At 43.7% G+C, this 26,665-nt stretch overlaps 2 protein-coding genes and 1 pseudogene across 2 annotated transcripts; all 3 read left to right on the top strand.

The window, feature by feature from the left end:
* On the top strand, positions 3,527-13,586 carry LOC8070895 (pre-mRNA-processing-splicing factor 8A). The gene is made up of 13 exons (XM_021449452.1): positions 3,527-3,924; positions 4,853-4,976; positions 5,074-5,166; positions 5,330-5,720; positions 6,350-6,839; positions 6,950-10,746; positions 10,849-10,955; positions 11,048-11,302; positions 11,407-12,042; positions 12,131-12,328; positions 12,416-12,694; positions 12,782-13,024; positions 13,125-13,586. Exons 1-13 carry the CDS (start codon positions 3,638-3,640, stop codon positions 13,314-13,316), a joined length of 7,092 nt encoding a protein of 2,363 aa, XP_021305127.1. The 5' UTR covers positions 3,527-3,637; the 3' UTR covers positions 13,317-13,586.
* On the top strand, positions 14,300-17,238 carry LOC8070894. Its single transcript, XM_021449453.1, has 3 exons — positions 14,300-14,866; positions 15,703-16,027; positions 16,843-17,238. Exons 1-3 carry the CDS (start codon positions 14,315-14,317, stop codon positions 16,875-16,877), a joined length of 912 nt encoding a protein of 303 aa, XP_021305128.1. The 5' UTR covers positions 14,300-14,314; the 3' UTR covers positions 16,878-17,238.
* Positions 23,692-26,466, top strand: LOC110431061 (annotated as a pseudogene).

Here is a 26,665-nt window from a genome sequence, read left to right as displayed (position 1 = left end):
GGGGTCGCCTTCCTCTTCCGCATTGTCTTCGGCACCTTGGGCTCACTGGTGGGCGATTCGAGGTTCCCCTGGCACAGATCCGCCGCGGAAGCGGCTAACCCTTCCTAGATCGACGGGATCCCCAGCATGGTGCGTCGCTATCCGACGCGGCCCCGTGCTGGTGTTTGGTGCCCCTGGCCCTGTCACGGTGCTCCCGAGCGGAGGAGCATTGCCGTAGGGTTCGAGGCACTACGGCGCTGCCATGGCAGCGGCCATGGCAGCCACCTGCTCGGCGGAACTCATCGAGCACGGAGTTCCGCGACCCGACGCGAACACGTGCTGGTGCAACCTCCCACTAGCGCAACCTCAGCGTTGCAGGTTCTCCTGAGCGGCGGAGCCCCTACACGACCTTCTCTGGAGTTGCTTTGCGGTATGGTGTCTTTCCTACTTGTGCGTGGCCCTAGGTGCGTGGTTTGGCCGTGGGCTTGCCGGCGGTGAGGCTGCGTTCCTTGGATCCTTCGTCGCGTGCATGCACGGTGCGTGTGGTTTGGCCGCGGGCAAGCCGGCGGCGGGGCTACATGTCCGCGGGTGCCCTCCCCTGCACCTCTTGTCAGGGAGGGCAGAGCGCCGTCTCCGTAGTGTTGGCGAGGGTTCTGAGCGAAAGCTCTGCTCAGCTCTTGGCTGGGCCAGCGATAGGGGATGCCTTCGGGCAGAACTTCTTTGTTGAAGGTGTCGCTGAAGAACCCCCTGCTGCCTCCTCTTGGTCGGCTAGGCCTTTGCGTTTCTCCTTGGCATAGGAACTGGGCGAAAGCCTTGCTAAGCTCCTACTTGGCGGACGATGATTACGTCTATGCGTCATTCACCTCCCTGGAGGCATCGTCGAAGAGTTTTCTATGTCTTGGTGTTGTAGTTCCTTTCTCTTTTTTATCTGTATCTGTGGTTGTGCCACCGCTCTGCTGAGACGTGTGTTCACAAATGTTTGTAATTTTTTACGGGCCGTTTCGGGCCAATATATAAAATTCAGGTGGAGAACGCCTCCCCCTCGATGACCTTCAAAAAAAAATCTCCTACCTTGACTTTACTAAATTATACTTCTTTTGTAAAAAAAAACAATTTTAGCATTTTTAGGAGTCAAACAATTTAAACATTGACTAAATTTATATAAAAATTAAATATTATCCATGATACAAAATAAGTACCGTTAAATTAGTTATAGAATATATTTTCATAATAAATTTTGTATTTAAATTAAATACTAATATTATTTAATTTAAAGGTTAAATTTGAGTTACTTTGCTTGGCACGGATCACATAAATGCATTTTTTCCAAAACAGAGAAATATGAAACAAATTATATCTCAAATTCTCATTTTTACAAGTTGCACGAGCATGAGTAAAAAGTTTAGGTTAAACAAAAAATTACATCAGTACATTATTATAAAACCTTATAAAACCAAATGTTAAAAAGACTATTTTTGAAAATAAGGACGTTGGTTTGATAATTAGGAGTTAGAGCTATATTGGGCTCTGCCCCGTCGATGTGCATCAAATTTTAAAGGAATATTCTATGTAATGTTTTGACACAACTACACAAGTCCAATTCTATGGCTGGATGTATAAAGGGATGCTTGGTTAGGGTTGTTAAAGTTTAACAGGTACCGTAATATTTTTGTTTTATTTAACAATTAGTATCCAATCATGGACTAATTAGACTCAAAAGATTCGTCTCATAAATTACTCTCTAACTGTGTTTTTAATTTTATAAATAATCTAAATTTAGTACTCCATACATGTGTCCAAATATTCGATGTGACAGACGGTAAAATTTACCAAAGGCAACCAAACGGGGCCTAAAATTGAAACAAAAGAAGTTGGATCATTTCCTATTTGTCAAGAAAAAACACTCCAAATTTGTGTAGGAGATTGACTTTTTTTAAATGCCCCCTTTAATCAAGAACCAAATAAAGATCTTAATAAGCTTTAGGGATGATTTTAACTTTCACGAACATTTCTTCAAAGTCAGAGATGTGTTGGTTTGCTAGTTGCTCTGTTCATTTACTATATTGTAGAAGTCCCTTCCGTGAAAAAGTTTCAGCTGATATTGGCCCTATTTGGTAGACTAGTGAAACATTTCTCTATGAAGCTATACAAATGAAGCAAAAAAACAGTGGTTAAAATAAGCTGGTCTGATCCACCTCCTGCGTTTTAGTACAAAATAGATGTTTTTGTGGAAAAGTGTGGACAGAAGAAAGCTACAAAGTGTGCCAAATGGAATAAGCTGGCCTGATCATCCTATTTTGGTCATACACAACTTATAAGGTGTACCAGATAGGACCACAATATATTTGTTCATCAAGCTGCAGAAATGCAACTCTGGTAATCAGATCATTCCATTCATGTAATTTGCTCCCACTAAAACTCACTTATATTTAGAAGAGGAATAGAGCTAAAGATATGAACCATTGATATACAATTTTTTCTGTTTACATGAAATGCGGGAGTATTGCTCTTCGAGAGTAATATCCTCTAGTATTTCTCCTTCTAAAACTTACTTTGTTTACCATGAAGGTTAAAACCCGAAAGGTTAAGGAAACACTATTTGATTTTTATAGGCCTGACTAAAAATATGAATTTTTTGGTTTCCACTGTACTTCAATCTTTACCAACGACTTTATTTTTTTTAGATACTGCCAAACTCTTTATTAGTCATGACTTTATTTATTTTTAGATACTACCAAACTCTATCTTTATTAATTACTTTACAAAGCCACTTACTCTGACAGATATTGTGTAACTCTAAGATGCCTACAATTATAATCACACCACGAGCTCGCTAGGATGGCATTGATGGATGCCATGCAGCGAGCGGTAGTATATTGTGGAGCTCCGATCGGTCCCTGGTGTCACTAGCTAGCGATGTCATTTGATGCCGCGTATCCCATTTGTCTTTTTTGTATGATCATTCCATTTACCTTTTTTTTTTTGAGAATCATCCCATTTACCTTTTTTTAGGATCATCTCATACGCCTATTGGCAGCATGTCATTTTTTGAGAAAAAAATTCGAAAATTGGAGGACAAAGGACTCCTCCAAGAGCCAGCGAAGCCTATCGAGCATCGGTTATCACCACAACGAACCCCACAAAACCGACCTAGGCCTGGTTTAGTTCCGATTTTTTTTATTTCGGTACTATAACACTTTCGTTTTTATTTGACAAACATTGTCCAATCATGGATTAACTAGGCTTAAAAGATTTATCTCGTGATTTATAGGCAAACTATATAATTAGTTTTTGTTTTTATCTATATATTTAATGCTCCATGCATATGCTGCAAAATTTGATATGACAAAAAATCTTGAAAAGTTTTTGGTTTTTATGTGAACTAAACAAGACCCTAGTACAAAACAAGGCCCCTCAAGCAGTCACAGCTCGGCCCAAAACCCCAAAGTCGGCTCGAGTGTTCTCCCCAAACCGCCATTATCCCAAGAGGCCCTTGATACAAATATCGCCAAGCCACCCGATCCCATCGGTTTGTCTTTCCCTCTCCATTTTTTCCCCTTCCCCTTTTCACCCCGACGTCTCCCGAACACACACCACCCTGCTTGACGACGCTTAAACCCTAGCGGGAGGCCGCTGCGCCGCGCCCGCCCCGTCGCCGATGTGGAACGGCGCGCCGCCTCCGCCGCCGCCGCAGATGGCGGCGGCCCCGCCTCCCCCTGGCACGACGGTGCCCGGGGCAGGCCAGCCCCCGCCCCCGCCGCCGCCGGCCGGGGCGCCGCAGAGTGGCATGCCGCTGACGCCGGCGGAGCTGGAGGCGCAGCTGGTGGAGAAGGCTCGCAAGTGGCACCAGCTCAACTCCAAGCGCTATGGCGACAAGCGCAAGTTCGGGTTCGTCGAGGCACAGAAGGAGGACATGCCCCCTGAGCACGTCCGCAAAATCATCAGGTAACTTCCAGATCCGCCCTGCCCCTTAATGTTTTAGGCTTTACTAGATGCGCATGGCTAAGTTCTAGTGCTTTTGTGGTTCGTGTCGAGCTGTGATTGTTATGGTTTTAGGTTGTGCGTAGCTTTGAACTGATTGGGTAGGCTGGCCTCTCGCTTGGTGGTATATGTTACACGAGTAGAGAATCTGATGTTTCTTTTCGATTACAGCTGCTTGGACAGTATCCAGGTTTTGCTTTGACCATGTTTTGATATACTTGGCTATGCACACATTCACCCGTCTTTGTGATGTTTTGTGATAATTTGTCTATTTTGATGATGTAGGGCATGGTAGTGATATGGTAGTAACTTTAGCTGTTTTGGTTTGTGGCGCAGCGCCAGCTTTAGATCACCATCTCAAGTTATGGGATCATCTTTTTGATTTTGTTGTCACTGCAGGCATCCTCAGATGATTCTAGTTAAGCTAACCAATTCACTGTTGCTTTTGGTATATCAATTTCTGTTTCTTGTTTGACACAAGTCAATGTTTGGAAGTTACTTATCCTTGAGTAAGTTTGAGTTCAGTTTTGGCCGATGACTGAAGAAGCAACTCTATTAACGAGTTCTGCAGATTTAAGAATGAAATTCTGTTTGTGTGGGATTCTTAGGGTTCCACTCCTTGTTGTCGGTATGCTTAGGTTAGGTGTTCATCGCTGTTTCCATTTACTGTTGTGGGATCTGAGTTTCTGGTTCCTGCCCATAAAGCTGGCGTCCCTGGAGGAGAAACTCCAAAATAGATGCATTTAGCTTTCGTTTGCAAGCTGGTTGTACCTTCTACATAGATGCATTTCTCATCCATCCAGCAGAATTAGAAGTTTGAATGGCACCTATTTGCTTTGTAGAGTGTATCCTATTTTTGACGCGCTTCATTTATCCTTATTTTATTTAACAGAGACCACGGAGACATGTCTTCCAAGAAGTACAGGCATGATAAGCGCGTTTATCTTGGAGCACTCAAATTTGTGCCCCACGCTGTGTACAAGTTGCTGGAGAACATGCCAATGCCTTGGGAGCAGGTACATAATTTTTCATGTCCTTAGATGTATGGCTAAATAGCTTATCCTTTGTGTTTAAGTGTGGCGTTCTTTTTGATTAATACACACTTGTTTTCAGGTTCGCCATGTGAAGATCTTGTATCATATCACTGGGGCTATCACTTTCGTAAATGAAATCCCTTGGGTTGTTGAACCCATATACCTCGCACAGGTAACAAATCTATAGTCTTTCTCGTATCCTTCTATAACGACATACCCAGCTGCTTTACATGGTTGCAACTGCTATTCTTTGTGCATCTGCACAATCTGTTGTTTCATGTACATTCTGTCTTCTTTTGTGCTTATAAACCTCTCTGTTTAATGTGCTTTCACAGTGGGGTACAATGTGGATTATGATGCGTCGAGAGAAGAGGGATAGACGTCATTTTAAACGAATGCGCTTTCCTCCGTTTGATGATGAGGAGCCCCCACTGGACTATGCTGATAATTTGTTGGATGTTGAACCACTTGAAGCTATACAGTTGGAGTTGGATGAGGAGGAAGATGCAGCTGTCTATGAATGGTTCTATGATCACAAACCTCTGATGAAGACAAAACTTATAAATGGCCCCAGTTACAGGAAATGGCATCTATCTCTTCCCATAATGGCAACACTATATCGCCTTGCTGGCCAGCTGTTGTCAGATCTGATCGATAGGAATTATTTCTACCTATTTGATATGGAGTCCTTCTTTACTGCCAAGGCTCTTAATATGTGCATTCCAGGTATTTATGATTGTTTTAAGTTCTGTAAGCTATGGTCACTATCATGCTTTTGGTCACCTTGCATTTCAGAGGGGTCAGCACAGAGTTCGTAGGCCTTTGTGGGCTTTGCAGCTTTCAAGTTAATGGTTACACCAAAAGAAAATTCTTTATTGCATGCATTACCCAAAGATCTTGCCATACTGTTGTACTATTGGCAAGATCTTTGGATAATGCATGTGATAAAGCCTTGTCTTTTCATTTACTCCCTATGTCCAAAAATATAAGGCATCTAAGTTCGTCCTAAGTCAAATTATGCTAAGTTTGACCAATTTATGCTTTATAGAGAAGAGTATTAACATCTACCACATCAAAGAGGGATATTATGCAAATAATATATTTCATAATGTATCCAATCAGGCTATTTTGAAGCCCTACATAATTTTCTTCTTTTCTATAATCTTAGTCAAGATTAGTGTAATTTGACTTCGGATAAAACTGGATTCCTTATATTTCAGGATTCAGGACAGAGGGAATGTGTAGTTGTCATATACTTTGTGAAAATAGGGAATCTCTGCCTACTGTTACTTCTGTACGTCTTGCGCTAATTGTTTTCCCTATCAAGCACTAACTTTAGATCTATGTCTTGTCAGGGGGTCCGAAGTTTGAGCCATTATACCGTGATATGGAGAAGGGTGATGAGGACTGGAATGAGTTTAATGACATAAATAAGCTCATCATACGTCAGCCACTTCGAACCGAGTACAGGATTGCTTTCCCTCACCTATACAACAACAGGCCGAGGAAAGTGAAACTTGGTATCTATCATACCCCCATGATAATGTATATCAAGACTGAAGATCCAGACTTGCCAGCGTTCTACTATGATCCTCTGATAAACCCTATCACTTCAACCAACAAGGTTGATCGCCGGGAGAGGAAAGCAGCTGAAGAGGAAGATGATGAAGATTTTTGTCTCCCAGAAGATGTAGAGCCTCTCTTGAAACAGACTGAACTCTACACTGATACAACAGCTGCTGGTATATCATTACTTTTTGCTCCCAAGCCGTTTAACATGAGATCTGGTCGGACACGTCGTGCAGAGGATATTCCTCTTGTATCTGAGTGGTACAAGGAGCATTGGTGAGTGCTGGTTCGATACCTTACAAATTCGTTCGTTTTTTTTGTGTATTTCTATACTTGTTGCCTATTACTGCCCAGCTGACTACGTTTTTCTTGACATCTCTTTTCAGCCCTCCAGCTTATCCTGTGAAAGTTCGCGTGAGCTATCAGAAGCTATTGAAGTGTTACGTGCTCAATGAGCTACATCATAGGCCTCCGAAGGCTCAGAAAAAGAAGCATCTGTTCCGGTCACTCCAAGCAACTAAGTTTTTCCAAACTACTGAGCTTGACTGGGCAGAAGCAGGCTTGCAAGTTTGCAAGCAGGGTTACAACATGCTAAACTTGTTGATTCACAGGAAGAATCTTAACTATCTTCATTTAGATTACAATTTCAATTTGAAGCCTGTGAAGACTCTTACAACAAAGGAAAGGAAGAAATCTCGTTTTGGAAATGCATTTCATCTGTGTCGTGAGATTTTACGACTTACAAAGCTGGTTGTTGATGCTAACATACAGTTCCGTCTGGGAAATGTCGATGCCTTCCAGTTGGCAGATGGTCTGCAATATATATTTTCTCATGTTGGGCAGTTAACTGGTATGTATAGGTACAAGTACCGATTGATGAGGCAGATTAGGATGTGCAAAGATCTGAAGCACTTGATATATTACCGTTTCAACACTGGTCCTGTTGGTAAAGGACCTGGTTGTGGGTTTTGGGCTCCAATGTGGAGAGTGTGGCTCTTCTTCCTTCGAGGTATTGTCCCACTATTGGAGCGCTGGTTGGGTAATCTTTTGGCACGGCAGTTTGAGGGTCGTCATTCCAAGGGTGTGGCCAAAACAGTAACAAAGCAACGTGTTGAGTCTCACTTTGATTTAGAACTCCGTGCTGCAGTTATGCATGATGTTCTAGATGCTATGCCTGAAGGCATCAAGCAAAACAAGGCTCGAACTATATTACAGCATCTCAGTGAGGCATGGCGATGCTGGAAGGCAAATATCCCATGGAAAGTCCCTGGTCTGCCTGTGCCTATTGAGAACATGATTCTTCGTTATGTGAAGTCGAAAGCAGACTGGTGGACAAATGTTGCCCACTACAATCGTGAGCGCATCAGGCGTGGTGCTACAGTTGACAAAACTGTTTGTCGGAAAAATCTAGGAAGGTTAACTCGTCTGTGGCTGAAGGCAGAGCAAGAGAGGCAGCACAATTACTTGAAAGATGGGCCATATGTAACTCCTGAAGAAGCTGTTGCTATCTATACAACAACTGTTCATTGGCTGGAATCAAGAAAGTTCTCACCAATTCCTTTTCCGCCGTTGTCATACAAGCATGACACTAAACTTCTTATACTTGCACTGGAAAGGCTGAAGGAGTCATACAGTGTAGCAGTTAGATTGAACCAACTGCAACGAGAGGAGCTTGGGTTGATTGAACAAGCGTATGATAATCCACATGAAGCACTGTCAAGGATAAAAAGGCATCTCCTTACTCAGCGAGCTTTCAAAGAAGTCGGTATAGAATTCATGGACCTGTACAGCTACTTGATTCCGGTATATGAAATTGAACCTCTTGAAAAGATCACTGATGCATACCTTGACCAATACCTGTGGTACGAGGGGGACAAACGGCACCTCTTCCCAAATTGGGTTAAGCCTGCTGATTCAGAACCACCACCTCTTCTTGTTTATAAATGGTGCCAGGGCATAAATAATTTACTGGATATATGGGACACAAGTGATGGACAGTGTGTTGTGATGCTCCAGACAAAATTTGAGAAGTTCTTCGAAAAAATTGATCTGACTCTGTTGAACAGGCTTCTGCGGTTAGTCTTGGATCATAACATAGCTGACTATGTCACTGCAAAGAACAATGTAGTGTTGTCTTACAAGGACATGAGTCACACAAATTCGTATGGTCTCATTCGAGGGCTTCAATTTGCATCTTTTGTTGTTCAGTATTATGGCCTTGTGCTGGATCTCCTGATTCTTGGTCTAACTCGTGCAAGTGAGATTGCTGGGCCACCTCAAATGCCAAATGAGTTCCTTACATACGCTGACACAAAAGTTGAGACAAGGCATCCCATCAGATTGTATTCTCGATATATTGACAAGGTGCACATATTGTTCCGGTTCACCCATGAGGAAGCACGAGATCTAATTCAGCGTTACTTGACAGAACATCCTGATCCTAACAATGAGAACATGGTTGGTTACAATAACAAGAAATGTTGGCCCAGAGATGCAAGAATGAGGCTTATGAAACATGATGTGAATCTTGGAAGAAGTGTGTTCTGGGATATGAAGAACCGCCTTCCAAGGAGCATTACAACTTTAGAATGGGAGAATAGCTTTGTCTCTGTTTACAGCAAGGACAATCCAAACCTGCTTTTTAGCATGTGTGGCTTTGAAGTCCGGATACTGCCAAAGATACGGATGACTCAGGAGGCGTTCAGCAACACAAAAGATGGAGTATGGAATTTGCAGAATGAACAGACAAAAGAAAGGACAGCAATTGCCTTCCTGAGGGTTGATGATGAACATATGAAAGTGTTCGAGAACCGTGTCCGGCAGATTCTAATGTCATCAGGGTCAACAACATTCACGAAGATAGTCAATAAGTGGAATACGGCTCTCATTGGCCTTATGACATATTTTCGTGAAGCAACTGTCCATACCCAGGAGCTTTTGGATTTGCTAGTCAAATGTGAAAACAAGATTCAGACTCGTATAAAGATTGGCCTGAACTCAAAGATGCCTAGCAGGTTTCCTCCAGTTATCTTCTACACTCCCAAGGAGATTGGAGGTCTTGGAATGTTATCAATGGGCCATATTCTTATACCGCAGAGCGATCTTAGGTATAGCAAGCAGACAGATGTTGGTGTAACACATTTTAGAAGTGGTATGAGCCATGAAGAGGACCAGCTTATTCCAAACTTGTACCGCTACATCCAGCCATGGGAGAGTGAGTTCATTGATTCACAGCGTGTTTGGGCTGAGTATGCTTTGAAGAGGCAGGAAGCGCAATCACAGAACAGACGATTAACTCTTGAGGATCTTGAGGATTCATGGGATCGAGGTATACCTCGTATCAACACTCTTTTCCAAAAAGACCGCCATACGCTGGCCTATGACAAAGGATGGAGAGTGAGAACGGACTTTAAGCAATATCAAGTGCTGAAACAGAACCCATTCTGGTGGACACATCAGCGGCATGATGGGAAGCTTTGGAATCTAAATAACTACAGAACTGATGTCATTCAAGCACTTGGTGGTGTAGAAGGCATCCTGGAGCATACATTGTTTAAAGGGACTTATTTCCCTACTTGGGAGGGTCTGTTTTGGGAGAAGGCATCAGGTTTCGAGGAGTCAATGAAATACAAGAAGCTGACAAATGCACAGCGTTCTGGTCTCAATCAAATCCCTAATCGAAGATTTACCTTGTGGTGGTCACCAACCATCAATCGTGCAAATGTGTATGTTGGTTTCCAGGTCCAGCTAGATCTTACGGGGATATTCATGCATGGGAAAATCCCGACATTGAAGATTTCTCTGATCCAGATCTTCCGCGCACATCTGTGGCAAAAGATCCATGAAAGTGTTGTTATGGATCTTTGCCAAGTTTTAGACCAGGAGTTGGATGCACTTGAGATTGAGACTGTGCAGAAGGAGACAATACATCCCAGGAAGAGTTACAAGATGAACAGCTCCTGTGCAGATATCCTTCTGTTTGCTGCACACAGATGGACGATGTCCAAACCAAGCTTAGTTTCTGAGTCGAAGGATCTCTTTGATCAGAAAGCAAGTAATAAGTACTGGATTGATGTGCAACTGCGTTGGGGAGACTATGATTCACATGACATAGAACGTTATACAAGAGCCAAGTTCATGGATTACACAACAGACAATATGTCCATATACCCATCGCCAACTGGTATGTTTCTGAGTATCCATGAACTTCCATTTTCTTATCCTTTTTACTTGTTTGATTTGATTCGAATTGAATATAGCTAATGTTCATTGACATCTGTTGCAGGTGTGATGATTGGAATCGATCTAGCTTATAATTTGCACTCTGCTTTTGGCAACTGGTTTCCCGGATCAAAGCCACTACTTCAGCAGGCAATGAACAAGATCATGAAGGTATGTAATGATGTTAAAATCTCTCTGACTTTATGACCACACTACTGTAATCGACGTCCAATTTTAATAATATTCTTGATCTTCTTTTTCAGTCAAATCCTGCTCTGTATGTCCTGAGGGAGAGAATAAGGAAGGGTCTGCAGTTGTACTCTTCTGAACCCACTGAACCATACCTGTCTTCACAGAACTATGGAGAGATATTCAGCAATCAGATCATATGGTTTGTGGATGATACAAATGTGTATCGAGTCACTATTCACAAAACATTTGAGGGTAACTTGACCACCAAACCAATCAATGGTGCTATTTTCATTTTCAATCCAAGAACGGGTCAACTTTTTCTTAAGGTTTGTTCCTTTTGAATTTCTGCTCTAGTTATCATGTGATTTTGGTTTTCCTGTAAAGCCCTGAACATGACAGGTTTAAACTGAGTATGGATCATAATGTGCAGGTTATCCACACAAGTGTATGGGCGGGGCAAAAACGTCTTGGGCAGCTGGCCAAGTGGAAAACAGCTGAGGAGGTTGCTGCATTAGTTCGATCTCTTCCTGTCGAAGAGCAGCCAAAGCAAATTATTGTGACAAGGAAGGGCATGTTGGATCCCTTGGAGGTCCATCTACTTGACTTCCCTAACATTGTTATCAAGGGCAGCGAGCTGCAGCTCCCTTTCCAGGCTTGCTTGAAGATTGAGAAGTTTGGTGATCTTATACTGAAGGCAACTGAACCACAGATGGTTCTTTATAATATATATGATGATTGGTTGAAAAGTATCTCATCATACACAGCATTCTCTCGCATTGTGCTTATTCTACGTGCACTTCATGTGAATAATGAGAAGGCAAAGATGTTGCTCAAACCTGACAAAACAATTGTTACTGAACCACATCATATATGGCCAAGTCTGAATGATGAACAGTGGTTGAAGGTTGAGTGTGCACTAAGGGACCTCATTCTTTCTGATTATGCAAAGAAAAACAATGTTAATACTTCTGCACTCACACAATCTGAAATGCGAGATATCATCCTTGGTGCTGAAATTGCTCCACCATCACAGCAGAGGCAACAGATTGCTGAAATTGAGAAACAGGTAAAGCATTAATACTTGCACCTCTGTTTTGTTTTCAGAGATACTTTTGTCATTTCTCTCTCTCTTGTTTTTTACCTTGTTTTTGCAGTCAAGAGAGACAACTCAGTTAACTGCTGTAACCACAAGGACGACAAATGTCCACGGAGATGAACTCATTATCACAACCACAAGTCCATACGAGCAACAAGCATTCGCATCAAAGACTGATTGGCGTGTCAGAGCCATCTCCGCCACAAACTTGTATCTTCGTGTAAATCACATTTATGTCAATTCTGATGATATAAAGGTCAGTATAGTGATTGCATCTCTCACTCCAGTAAGTTCACGTATAAATGTTGAAATGGTTACTGACTGGCATTCATTCTGATTGCAGGAGACTGGCTACACTTACATTATGCCAAAGAACATATTGAAGAAATTCATATGCATAGCAGATCTCCGGACACAAATTGCTGGATTCTTGTATGGGCTGAGTCCACAGGACAATCCTCAAGTTAAAGAGATTAGGTGTATAGCCATTCCTCCGCAGCATGGAACACACCAGATGGTGACTCTGCCAACAAATCTTCCTGAGCATGAGTTCCTTAATGATCTCGAACCCTTGGGATGGATGCACACACAGCCAAATGAAGCTCCACAGCTATCGCCACAGGTTTGAAGTCTATTTAGCATTTTTTTAGTTTCTTTCTGGCTTCTATTATGGACCAAATTCATGAGACTAACTGCATTGTACTTGCAGGACCTGACATCACATGCCAAGATTCTGGAGAACAACAAACAATGGGATGGTGAGAAGTGCATCATTCTGACATGCAGCTTCACCCCAGGATCTTGCTCGTTGACTGCATACAAGTTGACACCAAGCGGTTATGAGTGGGGACGCAGCAACAAGGACAACGGAAGCAACCCGCATGGGTACCTCCCAACTCATTACGAGAAGGTCCAGATGCTTCTGAGCGATCGCTTCCTTGGTTTCTACATGGTATGTATTTGTTTCAACATTTTGCAAACCTTTCTCTTGGGTGTTTAGTCGTTTGGCTGATTAGCTCTAACATTCACTTTGATGTTTTTGTTCGAACCAGATTCCGGATAACGCCCCTTGGAACTTCAACTTCATGGGAGTGAAGCACGACCCACAGATGAAGTACAACATGAAGCTGGGCATGCCCCGGGACTTCTATCACGAGGACCACAGGCCGACACACTTCCTTGAGTTCAGCAACATCGAGGAGGGAGAGGTCGCTGAAGGTGATAGGGAGGACACGTTCACGTAGGCGCCTGTTAGAAACTGTATCTCAAACGCACTTAGCTCTGTTTTGAACGGCAATGTGTGAAGCTGTAACCTGACTCGACGGGTGTCATCTGTTGTTCACCTGTATTATACTACCTTTTTTGTTGTAAGACAGCCCTGGAGAAAGGGGTTAAAATTGTACAAGTGCACGCCATGGTAACAGTAAAATTTTTGCTTAGTAGCTATGTTATTCCATGACTGTTCAATCGCAAACTACAACGTTCAAGCGGAATTGATTGATAGTTTGCATTAATGGCTCGAGCTTTGTGCTTTCTATGGTCTGCCAAACTTTCACGTTGAGCAATTGCTTTTGCTCCTATAACTGACCAGATACAGCATGTTTGCACAAAGAAACAGATCTGAGAAGTTTTGGTGGCGACTCTTGGTACTCAAATATACCTTGGATGTCTCCTACTTTCAGCACCCTCGCAAGTCGCAACTGAAAACAGTCGGTGGATATACTACTGCCTAATTTAGCATGAAGAGTTGAAAGACCGGAAATACCCTTCCCATTTGATTCAAAATATTTACTGTTTCCTGTAGTAGTCTGGAGGCGGTTTGAACTGGCCTTCCAGTTTCAGAACTTGCAGTTGCAAGATAGGTGAAAGCATGAGCGGGAACAATGCTTCAAACAAAAAAAATCTGCACGCCGCGATGGGTCTCGCTCTCGCCAATCGCCCACGCGCCACGCCCAATCGCGGTAGCAGCCATGGTGTATTCGCCAGCTGGCGACTGGAGGGAGGCGCCGTCTGGCCGCCTCGTATCCGGACCCAGCAATGGCCCCACATGTCGGTGAAAGGAGGCACGAGCGCAACCGACCTGCGCTCGCGAGTCCCAGACTCCAGAAGCCACGCCTTGAACTTCAAATACCCCCCCACCTCCCCCTCGGCGTGGCGCCCAAACCCAAACGTAACCGTCCCGTCCCAACGAACACCTGCTCTGCTCTCGCCTCTCGCCTCTCGCTCCCAATCCCCTCCGAAAATGCTGCGCGGCGCCGGTCGTCAGCAGTTGCCGCCCGTCTCTGCGATGGACCTCTTCCCCGACGGGGCCTTCGTGCGGCTGCGGAACCGCGTGCAGCAGACGTACCTCTACGCCGACGACGACGGGGAGGGGGTCTCCCTGCGCCCGCACGGCCCCGCCTTCTCCCTGAACGCGGTGTGGCGGGTGCACCGCGTCGACGTCGACGGGACCACCTTGCTCCTCCTCCAGGGCGCCGCCTACGGCCGCTACCTCGCGATCTCGCCCGCCGAGGCGGAGTCCGGCGACCGCGGCAACCGCGCCGTCCAGCGCGACTACGGCGGGGACGACCAGGGCGCCCTCATGTGGAGGCCCTTCAGGATGGTCGACGACGCGAGATACGTCCGCCTGCGCCACGACTTCAACCGCAACCTCCGCGCCAACGGCAAGTTCCGCTTCTGGCGCACCGCCGTCACCGTCGATACCAACGAAGGCAGGTGGACCACGATGATGCAGTGGACGGTCGGCACATTCCAGCTGGGACCGGAGCTGCCACCCCTTCCACATCCGACCGTGGTGAGTTCGCTATCCTTTCTCTTTGGAAGTTGCTGGAACCCCTCGCCTTCGCCTCCTCGCCTTGATTCCGTGAACGGGTTACTTGGATGTTGGAACGGGTTTCTTCGTGGCGTCGATTTTCGCAACAACTGCACAGTATGATTGTTGCGTTCTCCTGGGCGCAATCCTTCCGTTTATTTTGATCGAAGTCAGCGCTTACTAGAACTGGAACTACCAACTTCTTTCACAAGAAGATTGAACCTGTTAATCACTTAATTTTTCCTGACGAGTTCACGGTTGGTGTGAGTCGCCCGAAAGTTCGATCTGATTCTGTAGCCCACGCTCCTAGGGAGCAATATTTGTATACGCTTTAGGGTGCCTCTGCATTAATTTGGTTCGCTTTAGGGGAGATGTTCTTCTTTCATCATATTTGCTGTTAATCCTGCTGTTCGCCTTCCTATTTGCTGCCAGTTATCCAGAAACTATCGTCTATTCTAGGATTTCTAGTTTGTGTGGTTGCTTTACGATTTTCTCTGTCTTTCGTCAATCTGGATCTGATCATGATATCTGGAAAGTCCAGTCAAGGTCACCATAAGAGTTCTTTGTCATGACGTGTACTTGAATGATTTGAGCTCTTCGGTGGAGGTCATTTCTTGCCAGATCACATGAATTGGGGTTATTTTGATTTCTGAACATTTGGTTCTGTTATTTGGTCTCCGACCAATAACTGGAGCTATTTTGTCTCTGAACATCTATTTCGTTCTAATTGTGTATTCAGACTTGTTCATTCAGTTACCTGCACTGCTGTTGGCTAGCTGTTTGATTATTCCTAAACACAAAATGTTATGTTTCTACAGAATCTAGGAGGCCGCCGTGGCCTGTTCCGGCGGCGCAGGCTCGAGGCGGATGAACGGCGGACGATCCGGCACGTGCGGGCGAACGACCAAGGGGAGTTCGACCCGAACAATAACAACTGGGCCACATTCCATTTCTACGGCCGCTCCGTGTTCAACCTGAGGATGCAGGTGGGGATACGCCAGGATGGCGGGGCCGGGGAATACGGGGACGGCATCACACTGGCCGTGCAGCCCGGCTTGCATGGGCGGCTAACCCCTCTGGTCACCGACCTGCCTCGCAGCGTAGATCCCATGGACATCGTCGTCTTCAACACCGGATCACAAGGTGAGAAACTCTGCTGTTCTCTCAGTGGTCTGTGCAACACTTGTTATCTGTTGATCTTACCGTTTCAGCTTGTGCGATGTTTAAAGTTATCAGCAAGCTAAGTAATGGCAGCGTGACATGCAGAGTCTGTAACATTGTCTGTATTTCACTGTAGTTCTGTAATCTGTAGTTCATAATTTGCTATGCAAAGAGATTAGTAGAAGCATCTGCATGATATATGTTGAGTAGGTCGTAAAATCATACTAAGAACAGGAAATGTAACTTGCCTGTTTTTCCCATAGCCCAGATGTTCAGAGAAATTCTTCAGTTTTGAATATTGGTGTATTTAGCACCCTCTCTTGGCTTTTTGGCCTTTTTTTTTTTAACATTTTAGCCAACTTGTGCTTCAGGTAATTGTTTTACTTCTTTTGGTTTGGAATAATTAATCTAAAGAACATTGTAGTCAAGCAGATGCATTCTAGTGAAATAATCTCAGACTGTGTCAGGTCTGTAATATTCAGAGTGACATGTAGGACTTTAGGAGTCAATTGACAGAACCTTAATTTGATCAGGTTCTTAAATTGTAGGATCATTTCTCAGGTCATTAGTATTCATAGTTCCACTTAGGACTTATGAGTCCTTTGACAGTTTCTCAATCCCCGTCCAGATGATTCAATCCTTCCACTTGTTAGGCAATCGTGTTATCTGTTGATCTTGGAACTGATTGTCTACTGCTTTTTTAATTTTTGTTCAGTGTCGATTACTTCTCTCGGATGGAATACCGATGACATTCTGCCTAATTATCTCATTATTTTTCTTGTTCCTTTCGTATTCAGGTGCTCAGAATTTAGTGCACCCAGATATAGCGTAGAGGACTACAAGAGCAGAAATTCTGACAACTTCGCAAATCATCTCTTCGGCAATAAAAAGCATTTAAGCACTGGTGTCCCCGAGACAGTGACATGAGAGTTGGCTGTCGTCTTTTGTTAAGATAGTTTCTGAAAATTCAGCAACTCTTCTGTAATAATGGTGGTTAGATTTGATGTGTTCTACTGCCTGGGAATAGTTTGAATTGACCTCTCAAGTTCAGTACTTAAAAACTGTCGAAAGCATTATATGGAAGTAAATGATGAATGGTTCTGCAAAGTAATATTGATTGTAGTTATCAGCATCTTCATCTCTGTTGGGTGAGGCACTGATGGCAAGAATAGATGCCGCTGATTTTGTCTGTACCTTGTTTGTTGAAAATCAGGATTACTTACGTCATTTTTGTGCTATAATGCTAAAGCTAAAAACAGAACTTCTTTCTATTCGTTTCTTGATATTTTCAGCAAAGGAGTGTAAGTTTAGGTTGGAGAAAGGCCACTCCATTGTGGGTCTTTAAAACGATCCTTCCTGCTTTGCTGCTTTTGCGCACCACAACATGTATTTCTCACCCCCTTTGTTTTTGTGAGTCATTTGTTCAGCAGGGTCAGGTACCTAAGACAGTTGTTAGTCGTAACTTTTATTTGTTTGATCTCACAACTTGTTAGTCGATAGGCCTGAGTCTTGCATGATGGTGTTTAGCCGCTGTTCCAGTGTCTGCGCTTTGTTGTGAAAGACTCTCCGACATCTTTTGTTTGTGAGCTGATTGATCAATGAATGAATGGTAGCCCCGACCGACAATCAGCTCATTTAAACAGGCAAGAATTCCAAAACGAACAGAATACCAAATGCACATCGCATGAACTGCTGCCGCTCAAAACCTTTCACTGATGGAAACGGAAAGTGAGTATGCCAAGAAAAGCGCGATCACAAAAGGTTTCACCGTTTGCAGAACGATAGAGACTTGCGGGCACCAACCATTGTGAGACCGGCAATAGTACCAATTTCACTAGATTGGGTATTTGGGTGTAGTTTTGGGAAGGAAGACGATGCAGAGTCTCTGATGTCTGCTGAAAGTCTCTGATGCAACTCTAGTTTCAGTATCCTCGCTACTTAACGAACGGCAGCATATGAACAAGAAAAGATAAAAGATATTCAAAACTGATGTATGTATTCCTTGTGAACAGTTTTGATTCGATCATGTGCATCTTGCAACCTTCTCGCAGCAGAAAAGTTGGATTCATTCATTCATAGCATACAGAGCTGGAAGTAACTCACACGATGAGAGAAGTAGTATTAAGGAACATGTAAAGTGTAGTGGTGTAGATAGACATGTGGCCTCGTTTATTTTCTAAAGAAATTTGTAAAATTTTTCAAGATTTCTCGTCACATCGACGATAAATATATGGAGCATTAAATATATATAAAAAATAACTAATTGTATAATTTACTTATAATTTACTATGCAAATCTTTTAAGCCTAGTTAGTTCAAACCTGTAATAAGTTTTAATTATGAATGTGCTACTGTAATAAGTCTGAACTAATGCTTCTTCTTTCTAGAAGAAGGTTGAAGCTGGAAATTTTCTGTTATCTAAAAAAATTAGTTTATAATTGGATAATATTTACAAAATACAAATAAAAATACTACAATATCTATTTTATAAAAAAATTGTAACTAAACAAGTCGTGAACCACAGGTAACTCTGTTACACAGGGAACCTTTTGAACTAGGGTTGTCGGAATAGTACCGCGAGGGCGGTGTTTAGTTACAGAGGGAAAAAAATTTGTGACACTATAGTACTTTCGTTTGTTTGTGAAACCAAATTGTGTAGTTAGTTTTTATTTTTGTGTATATTTAATACTTCATGCATGCGTCTAAAAATTCGATTTGACAAAAAATTTTAAAAAAATTTAGGTTTTATGGTAGAAGTAAACAAGACCTTAAACGAAGATAATCGGAGCAGCAGCCAAGGCATATTCGCCAGCTGGCGACGGGCGGGGGCACCGGATGGCCGCCTCGTATCCGGGCCCAGCAATGGCCCCCACATGTCGGTAAAAGGAGACATGACACATGAGCGCAACCGACCTGCGCTTTGGCCTTTGAGGTTTCAATCAGCAAGCTAATCTGTTGTGGAGGCCGATCACAACAGACTTCGGTGTTCGTCAAAGCATGGCGCCGATTCATCCTGTTACTAGTATGCAGCCTCACTTCGGCGGGATTACTATGGGTGCTGATATACACAATCTGCGTCAAGAGCCCCCAACCAGTCTTCCTCCTCAGAATCCAGGCAGCTCTGGCAATCAAGATCAGCCTATTGGGAGCGGCCCTCATCTTCGACACAACCAAGGTACTTCTTCTCCAGCTATGGCGCCGGCTGAAAGGGCGCCACGGGCGCCATGAGTCTTCTGGCGTGGAACTGCCGAGGTTCAGGCGGGAACCTCCGCAGTTCAACCATGGTGCACCTTTCCCACCTACTTCAGTCAACTAAAGCTCAGGTATGCTTTATATCAGAGACTCGCAATTCTAGTATTTCCAAAAATTCTATATTAAATTGTTTCAATCTTAATGATGCTTTCATTGTTCCCTCTCAAGGCCAATCTGGAGGCCTCTGGCTTCTTTGGAATGATGAAGTTGATATAACTGTCGTCGATCATTCGCAGCACTTCATCTTTGCTTTGTGTATAAATAAAACTTTGTCCAAGAACTTTGGTTTAGTCTGTATCTATGGTGACCCCCGTCACCAAACTACTGCTACTATCTGGGAGCAAGTTATCAGCTTTGTTAATTCGAATAGTGCTCTTCCTATGTTCTGTATGGGGGATCTGAACGAACTGATGAATGTTAATGAAAAGCTAGGTCCGATGTGTGCTGATGCAAATCGTATAAATGATTTTTGTACGTATGTTAAGCAATGTGGTTTTATTGATCTGGGTTATAGTGGCCCGGCTTATACATGGACTAACAAACGTTTTTCTTCGATTCCTACCTATGAAAGACTTGATCGTTGCTTAGGTAATGCAGATTGGTGTATGGCGTTTCCCAATACTACTATCTACCATCTCCCCATGATGTACAGCGACCATGCCCCTATCCTTGCGGTTCTTAACTCCACAACCAGGAAAACTCGCAAACCTTTCAGATTTGATAACTGGTGGCTAATGGATGAACAGTATCAAGAAGTTGCTCAACGAAGTTGGTCCAAATCTTCATCACGCACCTTCACTCAAAAAACAAAATTTCTTGCTGCCGACCTCAGAAAATGGAGGAAAGCCAAACCCAGAAACTGTGACACCCTTGCCACTATTGAAGCCCAACTTCTCGATGAACAATCCAAGCTGCCTCATCAACAGGATTACAGCCTCCAGAAACAACTGATTCAGAAGCATCAAGATATCACAGCAAAGGAAGAGGCTTATCACATCCAACGAGCCAAAAAAAATTAGGCAACCCAAGGAGATAGGAACACCTCTTTCTTTTTTAGGGCCATCACCAAAAGACACAGGAAAAATAGAATCACCTATCTTATTAACCCGGATGGTTCTCACTCCACCACCCCTGATGATATTGCTAATACTCTCAAAAACTATTTTCAATTGATTTTCACTTCTCAATCTAACAACGATGCTACTAATAATCCTCACTCTTATTCCAACCTCCTAGTCCCAGGTAACTTACAGCATCAAGAAGGTATGATGGACGAGGACCACTTGGATTTTACCTACTCCATGCCCGATTCCAGTGAAGTCCATGCAATCATCAAGGAAATGAAAAGTAACTCAACTCCAGGTCCTGACGGTCTTAATGCAGCATTCTACAAATCTGCTTGGCCTTGGATCAAAGAAGACGTCCTCAAGGTAATAAATGATTTCTACTCATCCAAAACCATGCATACTGACATTAACCAAACTTATATTACCTTGATCCCCAAGAAAATCCAGCCCACCATCCCACAAGATTTCAGACCTATTAGCCTTTGTAATGTTATTTATAAGATCATTTCTAAGTCTCTGGCTAATAGAATTAAACCTCACCTTCCCAACTGTATTCACCAAGGCCAATCTGCCTTTGTTACTGGCCGTAATATTTCTGCCAATATTATTATCACCCAAGAAATTATCCATTCTTTCAACCTTAAATCTTGGAAGAGTAATGCTTTTATCCTTAAAATTGATCTTGCTAAAGCTTTTGATAGACTAGAATGGAACTTCATTTGTCAAGCTCTCAGACGCAAGAATTTTAATGATGAATTTATTTCCCTTATCCATGCGTGCATTTCCTCTCCTAGTTTTTCTATTCTTGTCAACGATGAGCCTACCTCCACTTTCTCCTCTCAGAGAGGACTAAGACAAGGCTGCCCTCTCTCCCCCTCTCTATTTGTTTTAGCTATTAATGAATTATCTATAAGTTTGCAGGAAGCCTTAAGTGCGTCTAGACTTCAAGGTATTACCCTTGGACCTGGGTGTCCACAGATCCACTCTCTTCTTTTTGCAGATGACTTAATTCTTTGTGGTAATGCCACTGTTCAAGAAGCGCAGGCCATGAAAGACATTCTCAATGACTTTTGCAACAGATCAGGTCAGGTACCAAATCTCAATAAATCTTCTATTCTTTTCAGCAAAAACGTTCCTACTAATATTAAACACCAGATCAAATCTATCTTTCCTGTTCCTGATCTTCAACCCCATACTATGCATCTTGGTCACCCTCTCATTTTCAGCCACAAGGACAAGAACAAAGCTTATGAATTCATTTATAATAATTTTTTGGCCAAATTTGGCACTCTCAAGGCTAACACTCTCAACCATGTAGGGAGACTCCAATACATCAAATCTGTACTTTCCTCAATTCCAGTCTATTACATGTCTATTGTCCTGTTCTCAAACGCTTTTGTCGAAAAAATAAATTCTATTATAAAAAGATTCTGGTGGGCAGGGGTACAGGAGGAGAATATCTCAAGTCCCATTGCTTACAGATCTTGGCACGACATTTGTCAACCTAAAGATCAAGGAGGACTCGGAATTAGGGATCTTCACAATATAAACAAAAGTCTCATCATGCAATCAGCGTGGAACATTGCTAACAATAAAAATTCCTTTCTCTCGCAGATTCTAAAGGCAAAATACTTTCACAACACCTCCTTCTGGAAAGCTAACACAAAGGGGCCTAGATCCATCTTTTGGTCATCTGTTTTGCAGGTTAAAGATGAACTCTCTAACAATTGCATAATCCAGATCCATGGTGGCAACTCTTCCATATGGTCAGAACCGTGGACCCCCCTCTGGAATCGCATCCATGATCACCTCAACATCCCGGTCACTACCAGTCCGCTCCCAGCCAAGGTCTCTGACCTTTGGATTCAAGGTACTCATGAATGGAACCACCAACTTCTTGCTAATACCTTTTCGGCCAAGTTTACCAATTCTGTCTCTGCCACCCAAATTATTCCAAATGACTCTGAAGACATTTTAAGATGGCATCCTGCTACTGATGGTCAATGCACTTCCAAGAATATTTATACTTACTTGTCTACCCATAATACTGCTTCCTTGTCGTCTCCTGGCTCTCGTAGTATTCTCCCCAATGCTAATCAAATCCTTCAAAAAATCTGGAAATGAAAAACCATTCCTCCAATAATTAAAACCTTTACTTGGAGACTCATTAGAAGAGCTTTGGCTATTGCGGAAAGAGCTGGTAGATACACTATTCATATTGATCAATGCTGCTCCTACTCTGGTTCGATTGAAAATGACTTCCATCTTTTCTTCCAATGCAATTTAGCTAAACAGGTTTGGAGAATGTCCAATCCATCTATCAACACCGAAGGGTTCCAACCAGAAGAAGATGGAATTCAGTCCACGCTTCCTCTTATTATTCCTAATAATGCTGATAATGAAATGATAACCCAAACCACTCTTCTTCTTTGGTACATTTGGAAAGCCAGGAATGACAACAGATTCAATGACAAATCATGGACTGCATGGAGTGTCCATCAAGCGGCAAAATCCCATGCTTATGTGCATCTCCAAGGCCACTCTCAGATTCAGGTATATGGTAACCACACTGATAATACTTCCAATGCAGGCTCCCAAGTGTAGCAGATTCAAAACCCAAAGACTCTCCAAGGTATTATATGCTATGTGGATGCCTCCACTGAGCCTGATTCTATAAGTCATAATATTCGTCCAGCAGGTCTTGGCATAGTTATTGTTAATACACAGATGCAGCCGGCCTCGAAGATACATATTAAAGCTGTCTTAAAAGACACATCCTCGGTCATTATGGCTGAAGCAGCGGCGATTTCCCTGGCTGCCAAAGTTCTCAATGCCTTGCAGGTTCATGAAGCTTACATCCTCTCGGACAATATTGTACTCCTGCAGTATCTCGGTGAACAGGACCGTACCCATCCCCCTGAATGGAGAATGAAGACTTACATTCAACATTTTGATGAAGGTTTACAAACATCTTCCTTTTCTATCTCCAAGATTGACAGGAACGACAATGACGAAGCAGATTTTCTGGCTAGACAGGCTATTTTGTATAATTTAGACATCTCTCAGGCCATTCAAGCTGAATGTGCATCCCAGGTCCATGGTGACCATTGCCCTGTGTTACAGGTGCTAAACTTTGTTTCCCTTCCTTCTGTAACGTTAATCACAGCATCTTGCTGTTAATAAATGCATTCTGTTTCTTGTCAAAAAAAAAAAAAAAACTTGAAATACCCCACCTCCGCCTTCGTGGCGCCCAAACGTAACCGTCCCATCCCAACGAACACCTGCTCTGCTCTCGCCTCTCGCCTCCCGCTCCCAATCCCCTCCGAAAATGGAGCCCGGCGGTCGTCAGCACTTGCAGCACCCGGGCCTGCCGGCAGTCTCCGCGATGGACCTCTTCCCCGACGGGGCCTTCGTGCGGCTGCGGAACCGCGCGCGGCAGACGTACCTCCACGCCGACGACGACGGGGAGGGGGTCTCCCTGCGCCCGCACGGCCGCGTCTTCTCCCTGAACGCGGTGTGGCGGGTGCACCGCGTCCTGATCGAAGGGGACACCTTCGTCCTCATCCAGGGCGCCGCCTACGGCCGCTACCTCGCGATCGCGCCCGGCAGGGAGCCGTCCGGCTACCGCGGCAGCCGCGCCGTCCAGCGCGACTATGTCGAGGCCAACGTGGGCGCCGTCACGTGGAGGCCCTTCAGGATGGTCGACGACGAGAGATACATCAGCCTGCGCCACGACTTCGACCGCAACCTCCGCGCCAACGGCAGGTACCGCATCTGGCACACCGCGGTCACCGTACCGTCGATAACAACGAAGGCAGGTGGAGCACGATGATGCAGTGGACGGTCCGCGGATTCGAGCTGGGATCGGGCTTACCACCCCTTCCACGTCCGACTGTGGTGAGTTCGTTATCCTTTCTTACTTGGAAGTTGGAACGGGTTTCTTCGTGGCGTCGATTTTCGCAATAACTGTACAGTCTGATTGTTGTGTTCTCCTGGGCGCAATCCTTGCGTTTATTTTGACCGAAGTCAGCGCTTAATGGAACTGTCAACTTCTTTCACAAGAAGACTGAACTTGTTAATCACTTAATCCTGACGAGTTCTGATTGTTGTCAGTCGCCCGAAAGTTCGATCTGACTCTGTAGCCCACGCTCAAAGGGAGCAATATCTGTATTCGCTTTAGGGAGAGGTTTCTTTAGCATATTAGTTCTGTTAGGCTTCCTATTTGCAGCCAGTAATCAAGAAACTGTCGTCTATTCTAGATTGTGGTTGCTTTACAATTTTCTCTGTCGTTCGTCAATCTGAATCTGATCATGATATCTCGAAAGTCTAGTCAAGGTCACCATTGGAGTTCTTTGTCATGCCGTGTACTTGAATGATTTGAGCTCTTTGGTGGAGGCCATTTCTTGCCAGATCACATGAATTGGCGTTATTTTGGTCTCTGAACATTTTGTTCTATTATTTTGTCTCTTAACATTTCGTTCTTAATGTGTGTTCAGACTTGTTCATTCAGTTACCAGCACCACAGTTGTCTAGCTATTTGATTTTTCCTAAACACAAAGTGGTACGTTTCTCCAGAATATAGGAGGCTGCAGTGGCCTGTTCCGGCGGCGCAGGCCCGTGGCGGATGAACAGCGGACGATCCGGCACGTGCGGGCGAACGACCAAGGGGAGTTCGATCAGAACTCCGATAACTGGTCCACGTTCTCTTACTACGGCCGCTCCGTGTTCAACCTGAGGGTCCAGGTGGGGGCACGTCAGCTCGCCGGGGAAATCGGGGACGGCATCACACTGGCCGTGCGGCCCGGCTTGCAAGGGCGGCTAACCCCTCTGGTCACCGACCTGCCTCGTAGCGTAGATACCATGGACATCGTCGTCTTCAACACCGGATCACAAGGTGAGAAAACTCTGCTGTTCTTCCAGTGCTCTGTGCACTGCGCAGCACTTGTTATCAGTTGATCTTACCGTTTCAGCTTGTGCGATGTTTAAACTTATCAGCAAGCTAAGTAATGGCAGTGTGACATGCACAGTTTAACATTTTTTGAAGGCAAAAACTGTGGGGGAGATCCCCACAGCACTTCATTTTATTATAAATTTTAAGATTGTTATTACAGGGAGGCTTACAAGCAACTTAACTGAAGGCATCTAACCAAAAAATGTTGTAACATTGTCTGTAGCTCACTGTAGTTCTGTACTTCTGTAATCTGTAGTTCAGAATTTGCTATGGAAATAGATGAGTAGAAGTATCTGCATGATATATGTTGAGTAGGTCGTAAAATCATACTGACAACAGGAGATGTAACTTGCCTGTTTTTCCCATAGCCAGATGTTCATTGGTGTGTTTAGTACCCTCTTCTTGGTTTTTTGGCCTTTTTTAAATTTTAGCCTACTTTTGCTTCAGGTAGTTGTTTTACTTCTTTTGATTTGGAGTAATCTAAAGAACATTGTAGTCAAGCAGATGCATTCTAGTGAAATAAGCTCAGACTGTCAGGTCTGTAATATTCAAAGTGACATGTAGGACTTAGGAGTCATTTGACAGAACAGTAATTTGATCTGGTTCTTAAATTGCAGGATTTCATTTATCAGGTCAGTATTATTCGTAGTGCCACTTAGGACTTATGAGTCCTTTGACAGTTCAATCCTTCCACTTGTTAGCCAATAGTGGTATTTGTTGATCTTGGAACTGACTGTCTACTGTTTTTATTTTATTTTATTTTTGTTCAGTGTTGATTACTTCTTCCTGGTGGAATGGAACACTGATGACATGCTGCCTAATTATCTCATTATTTTTCTTGTTCCTTTCGTATTCAGGTGCTCAGAATTTAGTGTACCCAGATATACCCTAGAGGACTACGAGAGCAGCAGAAATTCTGACAACTCCGCAAATCATCTCTTCGGCAATCAAAAGCATTTAAGCATTGGTGTCCCTTAGACAGTGACATGAGAATTGGCTGTCGTCTTTTGTCAAGATAGTTTCTGAAAATTCAGCAACTCTTTGTAATGGTGGTTAGATTAGATGTGTTCTACTGACTGGGAGTAGTTTGAATGACCTTAAAAACTGTCGAAAGATGGTTCTGTGAAGTAATATTGATTGTAGTTACCAGCATCTTCATCTCCGTTGGGTGATGGACTGATTTTGTCTGTACCTTTCTCCTGAGTATACAAAAAAAAATCCATGTTTGTAGAAAAATCATGTTTACTCACGTCATTTTCTGTGCTAAAGCTAAAAACAGAACTTCTGTTCGTCATTTTTTCAGCAAATGAAAATGTACAGCCGCCGGCACTACGCCCGCCTCGCCATCGGA

This window comes from Sorghum bicolor, chromosome 10, assembly GCF_000003195.3.
Source record: "Sorghum bicolor cultivar BTx623 chromosome 10, Sorghum_bicolor_NCBIv3, whole genome shotgun sequence".
In the NCBI taxonomy this organism is placed as follows: domain Eukaryota; kingdom Viridiplantae; phylum Streptophyta; class Magnoliopsida; order Poales; family Poaceae; genus Sorghum; species Sorghum bicolor.
This window is presented reverse-complemented; position numbering and strand designations above follow the sequence as displayed.

Bases quoted from the DNA above. Each gene is read 5' to 3' on its own strand.
- LOC8070895 (XM_021449452.1), top strand. From the start codon at position 3,638: ATGTGGAACGGCGCGCCGCCTCCGCCGCCGCCGCAGATGGCGGCGGCC. The intron at 3,925-4,852 runs GTAACTTCCAGA...TTTATTTAACAG, and splicing joins CACGTCCGCAAAATCATCAG to AGACCACGGAGACATGTCTT. The intron at 4,977-5,073 runs GTACATAATTTT...ACTTGTTTTCAG, and splicing joins TGCCAATGCCTTGGGAGCAG to GTTCGCCATGTGAAGATCTT.
- LOC8070894 (XM_021449453.1), top strand. From the start codon at position 14,315: ATGCTGCGCGGCGCCGGTCGTCAGCAGTTGCCGCCCGTCTCTGCGATG. The intron at 14,867-15,702 runs GTGAGTTCGCTA...ATGTTTCTACAG, and splicing joins CCCTTCCACATCCGACCGTG to AATCTAGGAGGCCGCCGTGG. The intron at 16,028-16,842 runs GTGAGAAACTCT...TTTCGTATTCAG, and splicing joins CTTCAACACCGGATCACAAG to GTGCTCAGAATTTAGTGCAC.